This window comes from Hemitrygon akajei, unplaced genomic scaffold (genome assembly GCF_048418815.1).
Source record: "Hemitrygon akajei unplaced genomic scaffold, sHemAka1.3 Scf000139, whole genome shotgun sequence".
NCBI classification, from domain to species: Eukaryota; Metazoa; Chordata; class Chondrichthyes; order Myliobatiformes; family Dasyatidae; genus Hemitrygon; species Hemitrygon akajei.
In genome coordinates this window covers 1,067,359-1,088,255 of record NW_027332025.1, presented here as the reverse complement: position 1 = coordinate 1,088,255, position 20,897 = coordinate 1,067,359, and the positions used below count along the sequence as shown (strand labels likewise).

The following is a 20,897-nucleotide window of genomic DNA, read 5'->3' as shown; positions in this document are numbered from 1 at the left end:
AGGTGTCTCAGGCCCCCACCAAACGGAACTTCCTGTCCTGGGAAACATGCATCCTGGCCATACTTGCAGGTGCCCAGCAGCCAAGAGGAACAACTGAGACTGATTGATTTTGGATGATTACTTTTCTCTCCTATGGAGTAGCCGGGAATTCATGAGAGATGATCAATTTGGATACAACACTTGAGGAGCTGGCCACAATACTGCAGGGGCCCTGACAGAAACACAGGCCCAAGTAACAGAAATATCCACTGAAATTATTGCAATATGACAAACAGTCCTACAGAATTGTATGGCTTTAGATTTTATCCTAGCTGAGAAAGGGGGAACCTGTGCTATTATTGACACAGAATGTTAAACCTATATCCCTGATGAATCTGCTAACATTACATCCCTCTCCAAGCACACTGCAAAGGAGATTGACAGCATCAAGAAAGTAGGGCAGGATTTACACGGGTTCACCGAAGGATCGAAACGGTGATCTTGAAGGCCTGTTTGGTAATATGTGGGGCATGATACTGCATTATGGCCTAATAGTTGTACATATCTTTGTTATAATTACTGTTGTACACTGTCATTACCCACTGAGAAGTCAAAGCTGTACTCAGTTCCTTTCTCTGTTAAAAGTTACTGCTTTGTTGATCATGTAATGATCTAAAAGATGGAATGATAAAGTATGTAAAAGGGTTAACACTTCATTAAACAATAGCAGCCTGTTTTTCTGAAAGAAACTGCTGATGAACAACAGATGTGCTAAGCCGTGCTGAGCCATATTTCTTCTTGAGGGTAGCTAGCTAGGGTTTCAGGATGCTTATCTCCATGTGCACTCATGCGAAGAGATAGGACAGCTTCAGTCTGTTCTGTGTCTGGAAGCCATTATGACTGTTCTGTAATTTGTCTATAGGGGCGGTTCATGTAATAAATATCTTTGGCTCCAGCCTGTGTTGCGTGGGGAGTATCTGGATGGATATATCTGTGGTGTAAGGGGAATTGTTAGTCAGTTAGTGGATTGGGTGGGGACAGTCATCGACTGTGCCTGTCTGAGTGACTAACTGAGTAAGCCTCAGGTGCTTGGAACAAAGCATTTGTACTTATACAGTCTCTGAGCGACTTTCTCCAGATTCGACTTTCACAGAATAGGAGTGGTTTTAAAGGGCTGGAAGCTGGAAGCTCATTACCAGACCTGGACTGATTGCAACTGGGTCTGACAGAGGCATAAATGGTTCTTCTGGGCACATTCAGTCTCACTCCAACTATACCCCACCTTCCCTTATACAGGTATGTAATGTCTTAAGGATCAGTGCTTGAGTAAATGAGACTCACCAAACTTTCTCCTGACTGAATAAATGGAATCTCCGAGTCTCTTGAGGCAGAGCTGTTCTCTCCAGTTAATGCTTTCAGTCCTCAGGCTGGTTCACTTGTTGCTGTTCCCTCGTCTTCAGCCGTGGTTTGCTGCTAGTTGGGCTTTTTCTTCCAATGAACCTCTCACCGCAGGTCTAACTTTAACCAGAGAGATAATGAAGCACAATAACAATAAAAAGGAGAACCAAACATTTCTGGTTAATGTTACTAAGAACAAAACGTTGAAGGCTGATATAATGATCTCAGTAAACATTTTTTTATTGTCATTCACACATCACAAAATGATACGGGATAAGGAGGAGCCATCATTCAGTCAGGAACAGAATTAGATGATTCGATCCATCTGGTCTGCCCCACCATTTAACCACAGCTGATTTTCATTCCAACACCATATTCCTGCCTTCCTCCTGTAACCCTGAGCTACTCAGCAATCAGGAATATGTTAATCTCTGTCATAAATATACCCAAATGGCAGCTTCAACCAGCCTCTGTGGCAACAAATTCCACAGATCAGACATCTTCTGGCCAAAAAATTCTTCTCCTCTCAGTTTGAAAGGGAAGCTTCTTTATTCCAAGACTGTGCTGTCAGATCACAGTCTAATGGAAACATCCTCTCCATGTCCACTGTATCCAGGCTTTTCAGCAGTTGGTAGGTTTACTTAACCAAACATCCCCCCCCCCCCCCCCCCACCGTCCCTCTGAACTCCACTGAGCACAGGTCCAGAGCCATCAAATGCTCTTCATACATAACGCCGAACATTCCTGAGATTATTTTTGTAAACCTTGTTCGCAGCAACTGTACTGAACACATTTCTAGGAATAACAAACTAATTGGTACCAGGGTAATTTGCAGGGGAAAGTTGTGGTTACTTTACTGTTCTACTATCACAGAGTGAGTCATTTCCATGTCCATATTAAAACCGGTACATTTCAGGAAACATAAACCAATCCAGAGTGAATGTAATAAAAAGAAATTGGAATTACCAAACTGCTCAGCATGTAAGGAACAGCTGTGGAGAGAGGAACAATCTTTACAATTCAGGTTAAAAACATTTTGTCACGATGACTTCATTTTCAGTTTTTAATGCAGATCTCCAGCAACTTGAGATTCTGCCCGATTTCCACCACTTTATCCAGATTTGACTTCCACAACATGCGAGTGATTTTAAAGGGCTGGGCTGCTGGAAGCACATTACCAGACCTGCAGTGATTGCAACTGGGTCTGACAGAGGCATAAATGGTTCTTCTGGGCACATTCAGTCTCACTCCAACTATTTCCCACCTTCTATTGTACAGGTATGTAATGTATAAAGGACCAGTGTTTGAGTAAATGAGACTCACCAAACTTCCTCCTCACTGACTCACTGGGAACTTCAAGTCAGCTGATTCAGAGTTGTTCTCTCCAGTTGATGCTCTCAGTCCTCAGGCTGGTTCACTTGTTGCTATTCCCACATCTTCAGCCGTGGTTTGCTTCCAGTTGGGGTTTTTCTTCCAATAAACCTCTCACCGCAGGTCTAACATTAACCAGAGAGATAATGAAGCACATTAACAATGAAAAGGAGAACCAAACATTTCTGCTTAATGTTACTAAGAACAAAACTCACTGAAATTTAAACGTTGAAGCCAAATATAATAATCTCAGTGAACAATCTTTTATTGTCCCTCACACATCACAAAACAATATGGGATAAGAAGGAGCCATCATTCTGTCATGGTAATACATAAGACACAGGAACAGGATTAGGTGATTTGATCCATCTGGGCTATAAACGTGCAGGAGCAATGTGTGGTTAGGTGCCATGCTCAAGGATACAACGCACTGCCTGGCCTGAGGCTCAAACTCATGACCTTCAGATTGCTTAACCACTCGGCCACGTGCACATCACAGAAACCACTCTCCCCCCTAGACTTCCCAGTCCCTCGGTGAAGCAGGCAGTGAAATCAAAGATCCCCACAACCTGGGACATTCTCCTTTCTCACCCACCCCACTCCGGGAGAAGACACAACAGCCAGAAAGCTCAAGGACAAATGTGAGCAGCCTCAGAAAACGAGGCGAGTTCAGGGAAGTTAATGAACTCAGTGGCGAAAATCACACTATGTGATCTTGCGTCACAAAGCGGAGGGCGGGGCAGATCTGCGGCACACAGCCTCACATGACCTATTGGCGGGACTTCCATTTCAACTCTGCAGAAATAGACAGCCTGGGCTCCTGGTTTGAATCGTTCAATGCAGGTTAAGTGAAGTCCACACATTTTTGACAAGCCCAGATAATCGGAAAATAAATGAGTAATTCGTGATCAGTTCAGGGCTCACGGCCAACAATGGATCTCCCTGCTCGGGACTGGTCTCAATACTCACTGATGGGAACGCGATATCTTCGGCCCGCAGACAGTGATCCAGATCCCTGGCTCCCCCACCCAGAAGATGAGGACCCTTTCCCAATCCCACAGATGAAGTACTTCAGCACTGAGCAGAAATGAAAACACCGCCCAGCCGGAGACAGAGAGCATGCGCGAAGTGAGTGCCTCAGAAACAGATGGGCAGATGCTGCCCATCTGTTGTTAAATGGGAGGGGCAAATGTGATCATGTGACCAGTGGGGTCTCCCACCACTCTGTGGAAAGAAGCAAACCTGCCGCTCAGATCTCCTCTCACCTGAAATGTATCAGACATTTCAAGCCCCAGGAAAAATGTATCATCAGTCCACTCAGAATCACAATCAGGTTTATTATGAATGGCGTGTGTCAGAAAATTTGTTAACTGTGCAGCAGCAGTTCAATGCAATACATAATATAGAACAAAAAAACCCTAATTAAAATAATAAAAATAACTAAATCAATTACAGTATACAAATATCTGGGGCCCTTACTCTTCGTAATTTTTATGAATGACCTGGATGAGGAAGTGGAGGGATGGGTTAGTAAATTTGCTGATGACACAAAGGTTGGGGGAGTTGTGGATAGGGTGGAGAGCTGTCAGAGGTTTCAGCGGGACATCGATAAGATGCAAAAATGTGCTAAGAAGTGGCAAATAGAGTTCAACCAGCATAAGTGTGAAGTGGTTCATTTTGTTAGGTCAAACATGATGGCAGAATATAGTATTAATGGTAAGACTCTTGGCAGTGTGGAGGATCAGAGGGATCTTGGGTTCCCAGTCCATAGGACATTCAAAGCTGCTACGCAGGTTGACTCCGTGGTTAAGAAGGTATATGGTGCATTGACCTCCCTCAATCGCGGGATTAAATTTAGGAGCCGAGAGGTAATGTTGCAGCTATATCTGATGCTGGTCACACCCCAATGTGCTCAATCTGGTTGCCTCACTACATGAAGCATGTGGAAACCATAGAAAGGTTGCAGAGATTTACACAGATGTTACCTGGTTTGGGGAGCATGCCTTTTTAAAATTGTTTGAGTGAACTCGGACTTTTCTACTTGGAGCAACAGAGGATGAGAGGTGACCTGATAGAGGTGTATAAGATGGTGAGAGGCATTGATCGTGTGGATAGTCAGAGACTTTTTCCCAGGTCTGAAATGGTTATGACAAGACAGCACAGGTTTAAGGTGTTCGTGTGTAGTTGCAGAGGAAATGATAGGGATAAGTTTTTTACTCAGAGAGTTGTGAGTGTGTGGAATTGGCTACCAGCAACGGTGGTGGAGGTGGGTATGATAGTGTCTTTTGGATAGGTACCTGGAGACACTGGAGAAAAATAAAGAAAAACTAGCTTAGAAAAATAGAGGGCTATGGGTAACCATAGTAATTCCGAAGGTGGGGACATGTTGGCACAACTTTGTGGGCCGAAGGGCTTGTATTGTGCTGTAGGTTTTCTATGTTTCTGTTGTTAAGAGTGATGAACAGACCTGATGGACAATGGCTGCAGAGTTAACCATTCCCAAACCCCCTCCTGAGAACTACGAACTATTGCTGTTGTTATGCTGCTCATGAAAGAGAGAGATAAAGCCCAGGCAAGAACATCTGCTACAGATAAGAGGGGGAGAGAGACTGTTGATTTACTGTATTATGACTCTTCCTGGATTATTTACCTTCCACTACAAGGACTTCACTTTGCTCCTTAACATTCCTCAGGAGATAGCAGTAGTGGCCTGATTTGATGGACACGGTCATTCAGAGTTGATGGATAGCTGAGACCCCGTGAGTGGGGATAAAAGGCAGGTCTGGAGAGACACCCTTCAGACACCACCTTCGGAGACCGAACCAGGAGATCGGTCAGTAAAGCTCACAGTGTTACAGCAGGGCCGGTGGGGACTTGTGTGTGTGTCCACTCATGCCAGAGTGATGAGTCCACCACAGAAGAATGGTCTAGCTGAAGGAGGGAGGGGTCATAACTGAATGGCCATAACGATATGATGGATTAAGAAAGCCACAAAAGGTTTGCCTGCCGCAGCTGTTGCTGTTACATCTCGCTCGCTCTCACTCCAACGATTTCAATACAACAGCCATAACCACCTCAGCATTTATGAACTGAACTCTATACTTTCCTATGACAATTCATTTACCCCTAGACATCGATAGAGCTAGTTTATTATTTATTATTATTATTCCTACACTTTTAGGTTTATTACTGCTAACTTGTTTTATATGTATATTTGCAATTTTGATAGTGTATTGTGTAGTTTACTAATAAACACCTTTAGTTTGGTACCACCAGACTCCAATGTATTCTTCTTTCTCTGCTGGTCAGACACCCAGTTACGGGGTACGTAACACTGTGAATAAATTAAAAATCGTGCAACAAACAGAAATACTATATATTTTAAATGTGAGGTAGTGTTCAAGGGTTCAATATCCATTTAGCAATCGGATGGCAGAGGGGAAGAAACTGTTCCTGAATCACTGAGTGTGAGCCTTCAGACTTCTGTACCTCCTTACCTGCTGGTAACATTGAGAAAACCACATGCCCTGGGTGCTGGAGGTCCTTGATAATGGACGCTGCCTTTCTGAGACATGGCTTCTAATCCTCTGGTAATCTTATAAACGTCTATCCAGTCTCGCCCCAGCCGGCACAGCTCCGGAAAAACAACACAAGTTTGTCCAACCTCCTGTTATAGCTCAGGCCCTCTAATCCAGGCAATATCCTGGTAAACCTTTTCTGCGCCCACTCCAAAGCCCCGATATCCTTCCGAGAATGGGGGCGAACAGAACTGTATGAAACACTCCAGATGTGGTCTAACTAGTTTTATAAAGCTGCAGCACAACTTCCCGACTTTTGAACTCAATGCTTCAACTAATAAAGACAACCTTGCCATTTGCCTTCTTAACCACCCGATCAATCTGTGCAGTCTCTTTCAGGGAGCGATGAACTTGGAGTCTAAGATCCCTCTGATCATTAACACTGTTCAGGGTTTTGCATTTAACAGTGTACTGTCGCATACATTCGACCTACCGAGCTGCCAAGATGATCATCACTAATCAAATCTCACTGAGATTTCTCAGGTCCTGTTGAATTTATTGCCAAGTGCACAAGAACGGGAAGGTACAGGGACAAAGAAACACTGACTTGTGGCAGCATCACAGGCAAGTACATTCAGATAACACACGGAACACAAATTGTACAATTCTTTGTCAGTAACAAGATAGAAACATGTTTTACTTCATCCTGCTAATAGGACCAGAACAACAGGGGCTGAGCGGCGGCTCATCTCAGACGGTTCGGTGTGAAGGTCTCACAACCCGGACCGACCCCGGCAGATTCTGTGAAGGAAGCGAGGCGAGGCCGCCAGTTCGGGAAAGTTCATCCCCTCCCCCTTCAGGTTTCACCGATCACCCTGTGTTTCTCTCTTCCCTCCCCACCCCCATCTTTTATTCTCCAGTCCTGCCGAAGGGTTTCGGCCGGTAATGTCGACTGTATTCTTCCCCTAGATTCTGCCCGGACTGCTGAGTTCCTCCAACATTTTGTGCGCGTTGCTCGAATTTCCAGCAACTGCAGATTTTCTTTTGTTTGAGTTCGGGAAAGTTAAGTCACTGCTCACCGTCAGACCTCCCCGCTCGGGACCGGTTTCAATACTCACCGAAGGGAAATTGTTGGTGTTGCCTCGCAGAGAATAATCCGTCTCCGGCTCGCCGTCCAAGGGGGCGAGGACCCCCTCCGGATCCTGATCCCGAACCCGGACCCAGCGCTGACCCACTTCCACAAAGAACGAAAAAAACATCACTGCCTTGCTCGGGCATGTGAGCATGCGCACTGTGCTTCATGCGGCACAGGCGGTGGGCGGGGCCACGGAAACAACCCCGCAAATGCTGCCTATCTGCAGTAAAACATGATCACGTGACGCTGGAGGGTCTCCCATGTGACCGGTGACTGTTCCTCGCCCTTCACATACTGCCCTACCCACTGCCGCATTTCCCAAATTATTTCATTATTTCCCTATATCATTTCCATACGTATTTAGATTTTCCCTCGATATCTTCCCCGATCACTTTCCCTCCAGCCCCAGGTCACAGAGTTCTCAGAGTTATAGTTTCGATTCACTTCCCATCCCGACACACAATTCAGACCCACACAGAAAATGAGCAGGTTTCTTTTAAATCCGTCAACACACACAAAATGCTGGTGGCACGCAGCAGGTCAGGCATCATCTATAGGGAGAAGCGCTGTCGACGCTTCGGGCCGAGACCCTTCGACAGTCCTGAAACGTTCCGAAACGTGGACAGCGCTTCTCCCTATAGATGCTGCCTAACCTGCTGCGTTCCACCGGCATTTTGTGTGTGTTGCTTGAATTTCCAGCATCTGCAAATTTCCTCGTGTTTGTCATTTAAATCAGTCTATGTTTATAAACACTCATTTCTATTCACATTCCTCTGGCCTCACTGGACAGGAACACTGAAACATTAAGTGAGAAACAACAGGAGGAGGCCATTCGGCCCCTCCAACCATCAGCAAGATGGAGGCTACTCTCCCATCTCAGCCACATGCTTCTACCGATCCTCATTTTTTCGATCCCTTGGGTCTCCACAAATCTGCCAGCCTCTGTTTTATGTGAGGACGATCACCGAGTCCTCACCGCCCTCTGTGGTGGGGATTTACAGACATTCACCACCCTCGGCGTGGAGACATTTCCCCTCATCTCAGTCCCGACATTTTCACTGCCATCATATTTGACCTACTAAAATGAACCACTTCACACTTACCTGAGCTGAACTCCATCTGCCACTTCTCAGCCCTGTTCTGCATCCTATCAATGTCCCGCTGTAAACTCTGACAGCCATCCACACTATCCACAAAACATCCAACCTTTGTGTCATCAGCAATCTTACCAACCCATCCCTCCACTTCCTCATCCAGGTCATTTAAAAAATCACAAATAGGTAAGGGTCCCAGAACAGATCCCTGAGGCACTCCACTGGTCACCGGCCTCCATGCAGAATATGACCCGTCTACAACCACTCTTTGCCTTCAGTGGGCAAGCCAGTTCTGGATCCACAAAGCAATGTTCCCTTGGATCCCATGCCTCCTTACTTAGTAAGCCTTTCATGGAGTACCTTATCAAATGCCTTGCTGAAATCCATATACACTACATCGACTGTTCTTCCTTCATCAATGTGCTCAGTCATATCGTCAAAAAATTCAATCGGGCTCGTAAGGCTCGACCTGTCCTTGACAAAGTAATGCTGACTATTACTAGTCATGTTATACCTCTCCAAATGTTTATAAATCCTGCCTCTCAGGAACTTCTCCATCAACTTACCAACCACTGAGGTAAGAATCACTGGTCTATAATTTCCTGGACTATCCCTACTCCCTTTCTTGAATAAAGGAACAACATCCGCAACCCTCCAATCATCTGGAAACTCTCTGGTCCCCACTGATGATGCAACGATGATTGCCAGAGGCTCAGCAACCTCCCCCCTCGCCCCCCACAGTAGTCCGGGGTACATCTCATCCAGTCCCGGCGACTTATCCAACTTGATGCTTTCCAAAAGCTGCAGCACATCCTCTTTCTTGATATCTACATGCTCAAGCTTTTCAGTCTGCTGCAAGTCATCACTAGATAGATAGATAGATAGATAGATAGATAGATACTTTATTCATCCCCATGGGGAAATTCAACTTTTTTCCAATGTCCCATACACTTGTTGTAGCAAAACTAATTACATACAATACTTAACTCAGTAAAAATATATGATATGCATCTAAATCACTATCTCAAAAAGCATTAATAATAGCTTTTAAAAAGTTCTTAAGTCCTGGCGGTAGAATTGTAAAGCCTAATGGCATTGGGGAGTATTGTCCTCTTCATCCTGTCTGAGGAGCATTGCATCGATAGTAACCTGTCGCTGAAACTACTTCTCTGTCTCTGGATGGTGCTATGTAGAGGATGTTCAGAGTTATCCATAATTGACCGTAGCCTACTCAGCGCCCTTCGCTCAGCTACCGATGTTAAACTCTCCAGTATTTTGCCCACGACAGAGCCCGCCTTCCTTACCAGCTTATTAAGACGTGAGGCGTCCCTCTTCTTAATGCTTCCTCCCCAACACGCCACCACAAAGAAGAGGGCGCTCTCCACAACTGACCTATAGAACATCTTCAGCATCTCACTACAGACATTGAATGACGCCAACCTTCTTAGGAAGTACAGTCGACTCTGTGCCTTCCTGCACAAGGCATCTGTGTTGGCAGTCCAGTCTAGCTTCTCGTCTAACTGTACTCCCAGATACTTGTAGGTCTTAACCTGCTCCACACATTCTCCATTAATGATCACTGGCTCCATATGAGGCCTAGATCTCCTAAAGTCCACCACCATCTCCTTGGTCTTGGTGATATTGAGACGCAGGTTGTTTGAGTTGCACCATATCACAAAGTCCTGTATCAGTTTCCTATACTCCTCCTCCTGTCCATTCCTGACACACCCCACTATGGCCGTGTCATCAGCGAACTTCTGCACATGGCAGGACTCCGAGTTATATTGGAAGTCTGATGTGTACAGGGTGAACAGGACCGGAGAGAGTACGGTTCCCTGCGGCGCCCCTGTGCTGCTGACCACCGTGTCAGACCTACAGTCTCCCAAACGCACATACTGAGGTCTATCTGTCAAGTAGTCCACTATCCAATCCACTAAAATCAATAAGCTCCTTTTCCATAGCGAAAACTGAAGTAAAGTATACATTAAGTACCTCTGCTCTTTCCACCGGTTCAATACACACTCTCCCACTGTCACACTTGATATTTCAGGGTGAAAGGTGAAATACTCTTGGGGAATCTGAAGGGGGATTCTTCACTCAGAGGTTGGTGAGAGTGTGGCATGAGCTGCCAGTGGAAGTGGTGGATGTGGGTTCAAGTTAGACACTAAAGAGAAATTTGGGTAAGGACATGGATGGGAAGTGTATGCAGGTATTTGGCAGTAAAAACAAAAACGGGTCGGTATTGACTAGAAGGGCCGAAAGGCCTGTTTCAGTGCTGCTGGTCTCTGTGACTCTAATAATATTCTGATTTGTAATTTCCACAGTCAGTGCTTTGCTGCTAATTACCAAACCCGATAATTTATAGAATGGGTGTAGAGGCTGCCCAGTGACTGTTCCTGTGTTCACCCCAAACCCTTACTGTCTTCCCTCTCTGCCCCATCCTCCCTCTCACCGTGACATTGGACATACGTTCAGGGTGAAAGTGAATTATTTTGGGGAATCTGAAGGGGGATTCTTCACTCAGAGGTTGGTGAGAGTGTGGAATGAGCTGCCAGTGGAAGTGGAGGATGTGGGTTTGATTTAGACACTAAAGAGGAATTTGGGTGAGGACGTGGATGGGAGGTGTATGGAGGCTCTGGTGCAGGTAGTTGGAACTAGGCAGTAACAACAAAACAGGTCAGTATTGACAGGAAGGGCCGAAGGGCCTGTTTCATTGCTGCTGCTCTCTGTGACTCTAATGGTAATTTCCACATCAGTACTTTGCTGTTTATGACCGAACCCAGACATTTACCCAACCAAGAATTGAAAGACTCTTGGCTGGCTACAGAAAGCGTTTACAAGCTGTGATACTTGCCAAAGGAGGTGTTACTAAGTACTGACCATGCAGGGCGTCCAAACTTTTGCTTCGCGCCCTTTCCCTTTTTTATTATTTTTAAACTGTAAAAGATGGAAATTAAAATGTAATCTTGCTTGAAATATTAAAGAAATGTGTCATCTTTGACTTTATGCCTTTTGGAAATCAGGTCATCTTTTACTCGCTGAGCAATTCACAGTAACAGAAATTTTGACCAGGGATGCCCAAACCTTTGCATGCCACTGCTGGACTAAGTGTGTAAATGTAGGACGGGACCACGTTGGGGGAAAAAATGTGCTCGGTTTTCTAAAATTGACTCCTTCCACCTGAGGCCACGAACATATCAATCACCCCTCGTGTATATTTTCATCAAAACATGAACAGGATTCAGCACTCCATGTGTGTATATGCAACTGCGATAAGAAATACAGACTAGAACGGGGATTGTGCCGGAGGATTGGCGTATTGCTCATGTGGTTCCATTGTTTAAAAAGGGTTCTAGAAGTAAGCCTGGCAATTATAGACCTGTCAGTTTGACATCAGTGGTGGGTAAATTAATGGAAAGTATTCTTAGAGATAGTATTTATAATTATCTGGATAGACAGGATCTGATTAGGAGTAGCCAGCATGGATTTGTGCGTGGAAGGTCATGTTTGACAAACCTTATTGAATTTTTTGAAGTAGTTACGAGGAATGTTGACCAGGGTAAGGCAGTGGATGTAGTCTATATGGACTTCAGCAAGGCCTTTGACAAAGTTCCACATGGAAGGTTAGTTAAGAAGGTTCAGTCGTTAGGTATTAGTGCTGGAGTAATAAAATGGATTCAACAGTGGCTAGATGGGAGATGCCAGAGAGTAGTGGTGGATAGTTGTTTATTGGGATGGAGGCCGGTGACTAGCGGGGTGCCTCAGGGATCTGTTTTGGGCCCAATGTTGTTTGTAATATACATAAATGATCTGGATGATGGGTTGGTAAATTGGATTAGTAAGTATGCTGATGATACTAAGGTAGGAGGTGTTGTGGATAATGAGGTGGGTTTTCAAAGCTTGCAGGGAGATTTTTGCCGGTTAGAAGAATGGGCTGAACGTTGGCAGATGGAGTTCAATGCTGAGAAGTGTGAGGTTCTACATTTTGGCAGGAATAATCCAAATAGAACATACAGGGTAAATGGTAGGGCATTGAGGAATGCAGTGGAACAGAGAGATCTGGGAATAACAGTGCACAGTTCCCTGAAGGTGGAGTCTCATGTAGATAGGGTGGTGAAGAAGGCTTTTGGAACGCTGGCCTTTATAAATCAGAGCATTGAGTATAGAAGTTGGGATGTAATGTTAAAATTGTACAAGGCATTGGTAAGGCCAAATTTGGAATATTGTGTACAGTTCTGGTCACCGAATTATAGGAAAGATATCAATAAATTAGAGAGAGTGCAGAGACGATTTACTAGGATGTTACCTGGGTTTCAGCGCTTAAGTTACAGAGAAAGGTTGAACAAGTTAGGTCTCTATTCATTGGAGCATAGAAGGTTGAGGGGGGATTTGATCGAGCTATTTATAATGTTGAGAGGGATAGATAGAGTTGACGTGAATAGGCTGTTTCCATTGAGAGTAGGGGAGATTCAAACGAGAGGACATGATTTGAGAGTTAGGGGGCAAAAGTTTAAGGGAAACACGAGGGGGTATTTCTTTACTCAGAGAGTGATAGCTGTGTGGAATGAGCTTCCTGTAGAAGTAGTAGAGGCCAGTTCAGTTGTGTCATTTAAGGTAAAATTGGATAGGTATATGGACAGGAAAGGAGTGGAGGGTTATGGGCTGAGTGCGGGTAGGTGGGACTAGGTGAGATTAAGTGTTCGGCACGGACTAGGAGGGCCGGAATGGCCTGTTTCCGTGCTGTGATTGTTATATGGCTATATAGAACACGTACATGAGAGGCCAACTCAGAAAAATGAATCATCACCCTGGAAGAAAACATGAACCAGTGGAATGAGTAAGACCCTCCATGGGAGACATCCCAACGATCTGAGCAGACGAGATGGTGACAAATGAGCCCTGAATAAGGACGTTCACTCCCAATGTCATTCTTCCTCAGCCGGAGATTTGAGGGGCGAAGAACATCTCAGACAGAACTGCAGTCAGCTCAACTTCTTCAGGAAATTCAAGGGACACCTCTTCACCCAGATCGATGACAATTTGGAACCCATCACCACAGAGGTGAACAACAGGGGAGGATTTGAAAGATCTGTTGTGGAACAGAATCAGGTCCAGCCGACCTGAGTTGACTCTCTACTGTACACTAGGTGTGTTATAAATTCACTAAGTACCAGAGACAGTGTTTAAAATAGAACTGGTTTATTTGTCACAGATCTAGTCCCATTAAAGGTGAATATGCAGCAGAAGAAACTCCTTCTCTGCCCAGTGACCAGGGTGCAGAACTGGGTGTGGTGAGCAGCAGCGATAAATGCAGAGTTCAGTACTGACAACTGTTACGAAGGATGAACAGCTCTGATGGGCAGAAGGGTGCAGGGTTGCCCATGTCCCCCCCCCCCCCCCCTCCGGGAGAATCACAAACTGTTACTGTTACCACGCTGCTAATGAGAGAGAAAGAGAGACAAAGGGAAAACATACTGGGACTGGAACATCTGCTTCAGATAAGGGAGAGATAACACCGGGAGAGAGAGACTTGTTGACCCACCATATTATGACTCCTGTTAGACTTATGGCTCCGGAGAGGGCTGTTTACTTGGTACCATTCTGTTCATTAAAATTCCTCAGTGGACAGCCGGAGTGGGCTGGTTTGATGGGCTAAGCCATTCAAAACTGATTGACAGCTGAGACCCAGTGAGTAGAGATAAAAGTGAGGTCTGGGGAGACACCCCTCTAACGCACCAGGAGACACACTAGTGAGCACTGCTTAAGTGTTGGAACCCACGAGAAGGTGTGGGGCATCGGGGACCGAACAAAGGATCGGTCAGTTTAACTCACAGTGTTATAGCAGGGCCGGTGGGGTTTGTGTGTGTGTCCACCCTTGCCTGGGTGACGAGTCCACCACAGAAGAACGGTCTAGCTGAAGGACAGAGGGGTCATACCTGAATGGGCACAACACATCGACGGATCAAGAATGTAAAGGAAGGTTTGCTTGACTGTAGTTGTCACTGTTCGCTCGCTCTCTCTCTCCAACAATTAAAACACAAGAACCAACAACTACCTCAGCACGTATGAACTGAACTGAACATTATATTCACATATGACAATTCATTATCCCCTAGACATCGACAGAGCTTGTTTATTATTGATTATTATCATACCCACACTTTTAGGTTTAGTATTGCTAACATGTATTATCTATATATTTTCATTGTTGATATTGATTTGTATATTTTTACTAATAAACACTGTTTGAAAATAGTACCACCAGACTCCAAAGGATTCTTCTATCTTTGCTGGTCAGACACCCAGTTACGGGGTACGTAACACAACCACTCTCCAAATTGCATTTAGCAACAGTGATGGACAAATATCCAGCATGCAGCTCATTGAAACTTTCTCCCCAGTTTGAACCCGGTAGTGTGTCACAAGTGTAACGCGCTGTAAGGTTTCACTGCTGATGCAGTGGACTCTCTGCAATGTTTCACTGTTGAGTTAATGGCTTCTCTGCAGCAGCAATGTTTAGGGTAAGACTAGAGATAACAGGGTTTTGGAGTGTGGGACTATCCAATGACAGAAATGTTCTTCCTTGTGAGTCTGGAAGAGAGATTTTTGTGGTCTTTTGCTGGGGAGAGATGAGAAGAAGAGAGAGTGGGCCCTTTTTCTTTCTTTTTCATTACTTCCCTAACCATCTAGTCAAAGTAAGAATTACACATCTCAGTCGTTTAATCACATATTGTGTATCATTTGTTACTGCGGGGGTACTGATTTGTAACAGGGGATACATCACACAGCATCCACCCAAACAAGATTTCTTAAGTTTGGCCGGGCTGGGGGGTTAACACCCCCTATATTTAGCTGCTAGCCGAAGCAAGAGTTGCATAGGGTTAGATTACTGAGTGAATTGCTTCTGAAATACACAGCAGGTGAACGGTCTCTCCCCAGTGTGAACTCAATGATGCACATTAGATTGATTTTGCTGAAGGAATATCTTCCCAAAGTCTGAGCATGAGATCGGTCTCTCCACAGTGTGAACTCAGTGGTGTCTCTGCAGTTGAGATGTCCGAGTGAATCCCTTCCCACACACTGAAGCCTGAATTATGCTTCACCGTGTAAGCTACACCGTACTCTCTGCGTAGCCGTGTACCCGACGCGGCACCCTAGGCCATACCGTATGCCGTAGCCTAATGCGCACCTTACGGAAATGTAACTGTGCATCACAGACCGCGAGAACTGTGATGGGTCTGCTTGGTAGCAGCGCATTTCCTCCTAGGGATTTCCTGTTGCTTCGAAGTTGGAAAATGGACCAAATCGAGGAGAGGTTAAATGAGGAAGTCAGAAAATATGTACATTTGTACGACTCTTCATTGGTATACTATAAAGACTTGCAAATGACATGAAATTTGTGCAAAGAAATTTCCACAAACGTCGGTTTGGACATCACGGACTGCACAAAGAAATGGAAAAACTTTTCTCTTTTCTGCGCTGCAGTAATTTCAATAAAAGTAACTCTTGTTCAACATCAATTAGCTCCAACTCCAACAAGATGTACTCAGCAGTCGCCATCATTCCCAACTCCACATGAGTCAATTCAACACAGTGGCATAGAACCCCAACACCAACTGGCGTTTTGCCAGAGCAACGCAGACACACGATCTCACAAGTAAAAATGCACACAACGGTGTAGGCCACTTGTGTGGGCTACTGTGTATGCTACACTGTAGCGTCTACACAGAGGGATAATTCAGGCTTGAGTCTGTGAACGGCCTCTCCCCAGTGTGAACTGACCAGTGTGCTTGTAGGTGGGCTGAATGAGTGAATCCCTCCCCACAGTCTGAGCAGGTGAACGGCCTCTCTCCAGTGTGAACTCGCTGATGTACCTTCAGTTTAGATGACAGAGTGAATCCCTTCCCACAGTCTAAGCAGGTGAACGGTCGTTCCCCAGTGTGAACTCGCTGATGTACCTTCAGTTTAGATGACAGAGTGAATCCCTTCCCACAGACTGAGCAGGTGAACGGTCGTTCCCCAGTGTGAACTCTCTGATGTACCTTCATTTGAGACGACTGAGTGAATCTTTTCCCACAGTCTGAGCAGGTGAATGGCCTCTCTCCAGTGTGAAGTCGCTGATGCACCTTCAGTTGAGATGACCGACTGAATCCCTTCCCACAGTCTGAACAGGTGAATGGCTGCTCCCCTGTGTGAACTCGCTGGTGTGCCAATAGGTGGGATGACTGAGTGAATCCCTTCCCACAGTCTAAGCATGTGAATGGCCGCTCCCCTGTGTGAACTCGCTGATGAACCATTAGTTGAGATGACCGAGTGAATCCCTTCCCACAGTCTGAGCATCTGAACGGCCGTTCCCCAGTGTGAACTCGCTGATGTATCTTCAGTTGGGATGAGTAGGTGAATCCCTTCCCACAGTCTGAGCATGTGAACGGCCGTTCCCCAGTGTGAACTCTCTGATGTACCTTCAGGTCAGGTGAACAAGTGAATCCCATCCCACAGACGGAGCAGGTGAACGGCCACTCCCCAGTGTGAACTCGCTGGTGAGCCATTAAGGTGGATGACTGAGTGAATCCCTTCCCACACACTGAGCAGTTGAATGGCCACTCCCCAGTGTGAACTGACTGGTGTCTCAGTAGCTGCGATGACAAAGTGAATCCCTCCCCACAGTATGAGCAGGTGAACGGCCTCTCCCCAGTGTGAACTCGCTGATGTACCTTCAGTTTAGATGACAGAGTGAATCCCTTCCCACAGACTGAGCAGGTGAACGGTCGTTCCCCAGTGTGAATTCTCTGATGTACCTTCACTTGAGATGACCGAGTGAATCCCTTACCACAGTCTGAACAGGTGAATGGTCTCTCTCCAGTGTGAATTCGCTGGTGTGCCAATAGGTGGGATGACCGAGTGAATCCCTTCCCACAGTCTGAGCATCTGAATGGCCGTTCCCCAGTGTGAACTCTCTGATGTACCTTCAGGTCAGGTGAACAAGTGAATTCCTTTCCACAGACGGAGCAGGTGAACGGCCGCTCCCCAGTGTGAACTCGCTCGTGAGCCATTAGGGTGGATGACTGAGTGAATCCCTTCCCACACACTGAGCAGGTGAACGGCCGCTCCCCAGTGTGAACTGACTGGTGTCTCAGTAGCTGCGATGACAAAGTGAATCCCTCCCCACAGTATGAGCAGGTGAATGGCCACTCCCCAGTGTGAACTGACCTGTGTGCTTGTAGGTGGGCTGACTGAGTGAATCCTTTCCCACAGTCCAAGCAGGTAAATGGTCTCTCCCCAGTGTGAACTCTCTGATGTAGCTTCAGTTTAGATGACTTAGTGAATCCCTTCCCACAGTCTGAGCAGGTGAACAGCCACTCCTCACTGTAGACTTGCTGGTGAACCATTTGGTCAGATGACCGAGTAAAACCTTCCACACAAATTCAGTAAATGACCAGCCTCTGCCCCAGTGTGAACTAACTGGTGTGTCCACAGGTGGGAAGACCAACTGAATCCTTTCTCACACACAGAACAGGTGGATGGCCTTGTCCCAGTGTGAACTTATTGATGTCGCTTCAGTTGAAATGTCCATCTGAATCCATTCCCACTGTCTGAGCAGATGAATGGGCACCCCCTACCTATTTAAAATGACAGGCGTGCCAGTCGATCAGATGATAGAGTGAATCTCTCTCCGCAGTCTGAACAGGAATGATGATCGAGTGAATCACTTGCTCCACTTCTTAAATATCTGGACAGAGACAGCAAAACTGGTGTGTTGTGTTTTAGATTCCCGTAGAGAAATTCCTTGTGATTTGTAACCTGTAAAAAGATATACAAAATCCATCAGTGGGTGTAGGACAACATTTCAGATGAGATCACTGAGTTGTCAAGGTGTGATCTGACATCACACAGTTACAGTGAGGTTCAACACAAGTTGGACAGAGAAATCATCATCTAACAGGGTACAGTGCTGGCATCTGGAATGACCATCAAACTCTCTGATGCTCCTCCTGTCTCTATAAGAATGGAGAATTTCTGCCATCTCCAATCTGTGACTTGGCTCAGTTTGACTCTCTCCATTGGTATTATTCCCTGTTCCACTGAGCTGCCTGGGTTCCTGGCCCCACAGTAACTGAAACACTCTCACCGAAAAAGCCGGCAGTGCATTCCACACATTTCAGCCCTGGGAAAACAAACCTCTGGCTATGCACACGATCAATATCCCTCATCATCTTATACACCTGAAAAAGGCTCTAAACATAAACAAGGAAATTACATATTGCTTTGAGGATTTGTCAGAAGTCTACAAAATCATGAGGGAGAAGATTGGGTAAATAAATGCAAGCAGCTTTTTCCACTGAGGTTGGGTGACAACTAGACGGCATGGGTAAGTGGGGAAGGTGAAAATTTAATGGGAACATGTGGAAAAGCTCTTTACTGAAATGGTTGTGAGAGTGTGGAATGAGATGCCAGCACAACTGGTGAATATGAGCTCGGTTTTACTATTTAAAAGAAGTTTGGATGGGAGCCTGGATGGTAGAGGTATAGATTTGTGTAAAAAGGGCCCAAAGGATATTGGGGACTCAGTTCACCACAACCACAAACTGTTCCTGCTGCCACCATCCAGGAAACGGTACCACAGCAAAAGGACCAACAGGCTCCGGGACATCAACTTCCACCAGGTCATCAGACTGAATAATTGATTTCTGTTTTCCTGACTGTCCTATGTACAAACTAATTATTATGAGTTAATTTAAATTACACATTGCACATTTAGATGGTAACGTAACGTAAATATTTCTACTCCTCATCTATATGAAGGATATTTGTAATAAAGTCAATTCAATTCACCCTCTCCACTATATGTTCTGTCAATCTAGCTCTCATTCCCCCTACAACTTATTTAAACCACATCACCCCCCCCCCCCCCCGCACTACCTCCAGCAAGCCTTATCACTGGGATATTAGTTGCCTCTTGGTCTGTTCCCCTAACTAACAAATCTCCTATCACCCCTTTGACTTTCCTCTGTCAGGCAGTTACCCCCAACAGTGTCTAAAGTGGTCCACCTGCTGTTGTGCAGGATAGCAACAAAGTACTCTGCGATGGCTATTTAACCTCATTCCCCTTCCTGACTCTCACACAGTTTCCTGTGTCCTGCACCTTGGGTGTAACTCACCTCTCTTCATGTCATATCTATCACCCCCTCCAACTGCTGGATGATCCAAAATTCATCCATTTCAAGTTCCAACTCGTTAAAGTGCCGGGTTACAAGCTGCAGCTAGATGCACATCTTGTAGGTGAGGGCATCAGGGAAACTGGAGGTCTCCCCTCGTTCCCTCCTATATCCCCTCTAATTTGTAATATCCAGTGTGCAGATAAATATTGTACTGTGCATTTTTTTACCCAGTGATAAGATGTGCACAGTGAATTTTATATAGAGATGTATTCATTTTCACAGCTAGCAAATCACTGTCAATAGGAACTTTGATCACCTCTGGGTTTGATCCAGTTCATCTGCAGTCTCCCACAACCTATGTAGCAGGCCTGTAACGGGTAATGAAGGATTTTCTCACCAAAGCTTTTGCAGATTGTCCATATGTGGTTTGCTTGCTAAACTATGCTTTAAAAAGTCAGATTTCCAAATATCAATTCACTTCTTCCCACTTGCAAATTCTCCAGCAACTTTTGCATCACCACAATACACACAGGTAACACCAGTTTCTGTATTCTACATAATTATTCCCCCTGAACCCTCCCCCAATGACTGATGGTGGTGAACTCAGTGATGGCAATGTCAATGAATATGAAGGGAAGGGCAGTAGTCTGTCTCATTGGAGTCTGGCACATTTGTGATCTGAAAGCTACTTGTTGCCCAGGGCAAAGGTGTTTGATATCACTAGGTACCTAGACAGAATTGGACAAAACATGTTCTCACCGCTAGAAAAGTCCATTACAAGAACACACACAAAATGCTGGAGGAACTCAGCAGGCCAGGCATCAGCTATGGAAAAGAGTACTAATGCTGAGTTCCGCCGGCATTTTGTGTGTGTTGCTTGGATTTCCAGCATCTACAGATTTTCTCTTGTTTGTGATTGGAGGTAGAACAAAGCTGATTTTCTCAACTGGTGATATAAACGATTTTGTTCCCTTTCTCCGAGTTCCTTATCCTTGCATTTAGACAGCTGGAGCTCAGCTCTGTCTGAGATCCATCGGTTCCCATTCCCTCATCAGCCGGAAGCTCCCCGGGGCCCGTGGGGCTGAGAGAGAGGGGAGAGAGCAGGACGGTCCCGGGATTGCGGACTACGGTGCCCGCAGTTCACAGGAATCGTCCCTCAGTCGGTGTTTAAAATAAAAACACAGAGAATCGATCTTACCCGCAGACGCTATTTCCAAGGCCTTCTGTGTACCGTGCGCATGCG

General features: G+C 45.6%; 1 protein-coding gene across 6 annotated transcripts in view; it reads right to left on the bottom strand.

Annotated features, from left to right (window-relative positions):
- Nucleotides 1-20,897, bottom strand: part of LOC140723824 (uncharacterized) — a 746,760-nt gene that overhangs the window by 36,585 nt on the left and 689,278 nt on the right. For 3 of the 6 annotated variants that reach the window (XM_073038364.1, XM_073038365.1, XM_073038366.1), the window contains exons 1-3: nt 7,385-7,516; nt 2,701-2,873; nt 1,321-1,497 (exon numbers count right to left, since the gene is read on the bottom strand). Coding sequence is in view for 1 of the 6 variants with exons in the window: in XM_073038369.1 (XP_072894470.1) it covers nt 16,286-17,884 (1,599 nt within the window). In the remaining 5 variants the exon portion in view is untranslated. Of the gene's footprint in view, nt 1-1,320; nt 1,498-2,700; nt 2,874-7,384; nt 7,517-16,285; nt 18,297-20,897 lie in introns of those variants that run through there. The other 3 variants (XM_073038367.1, XM_073038368.1, XM_073038369.1) reach the window with 3 other exon arrangements.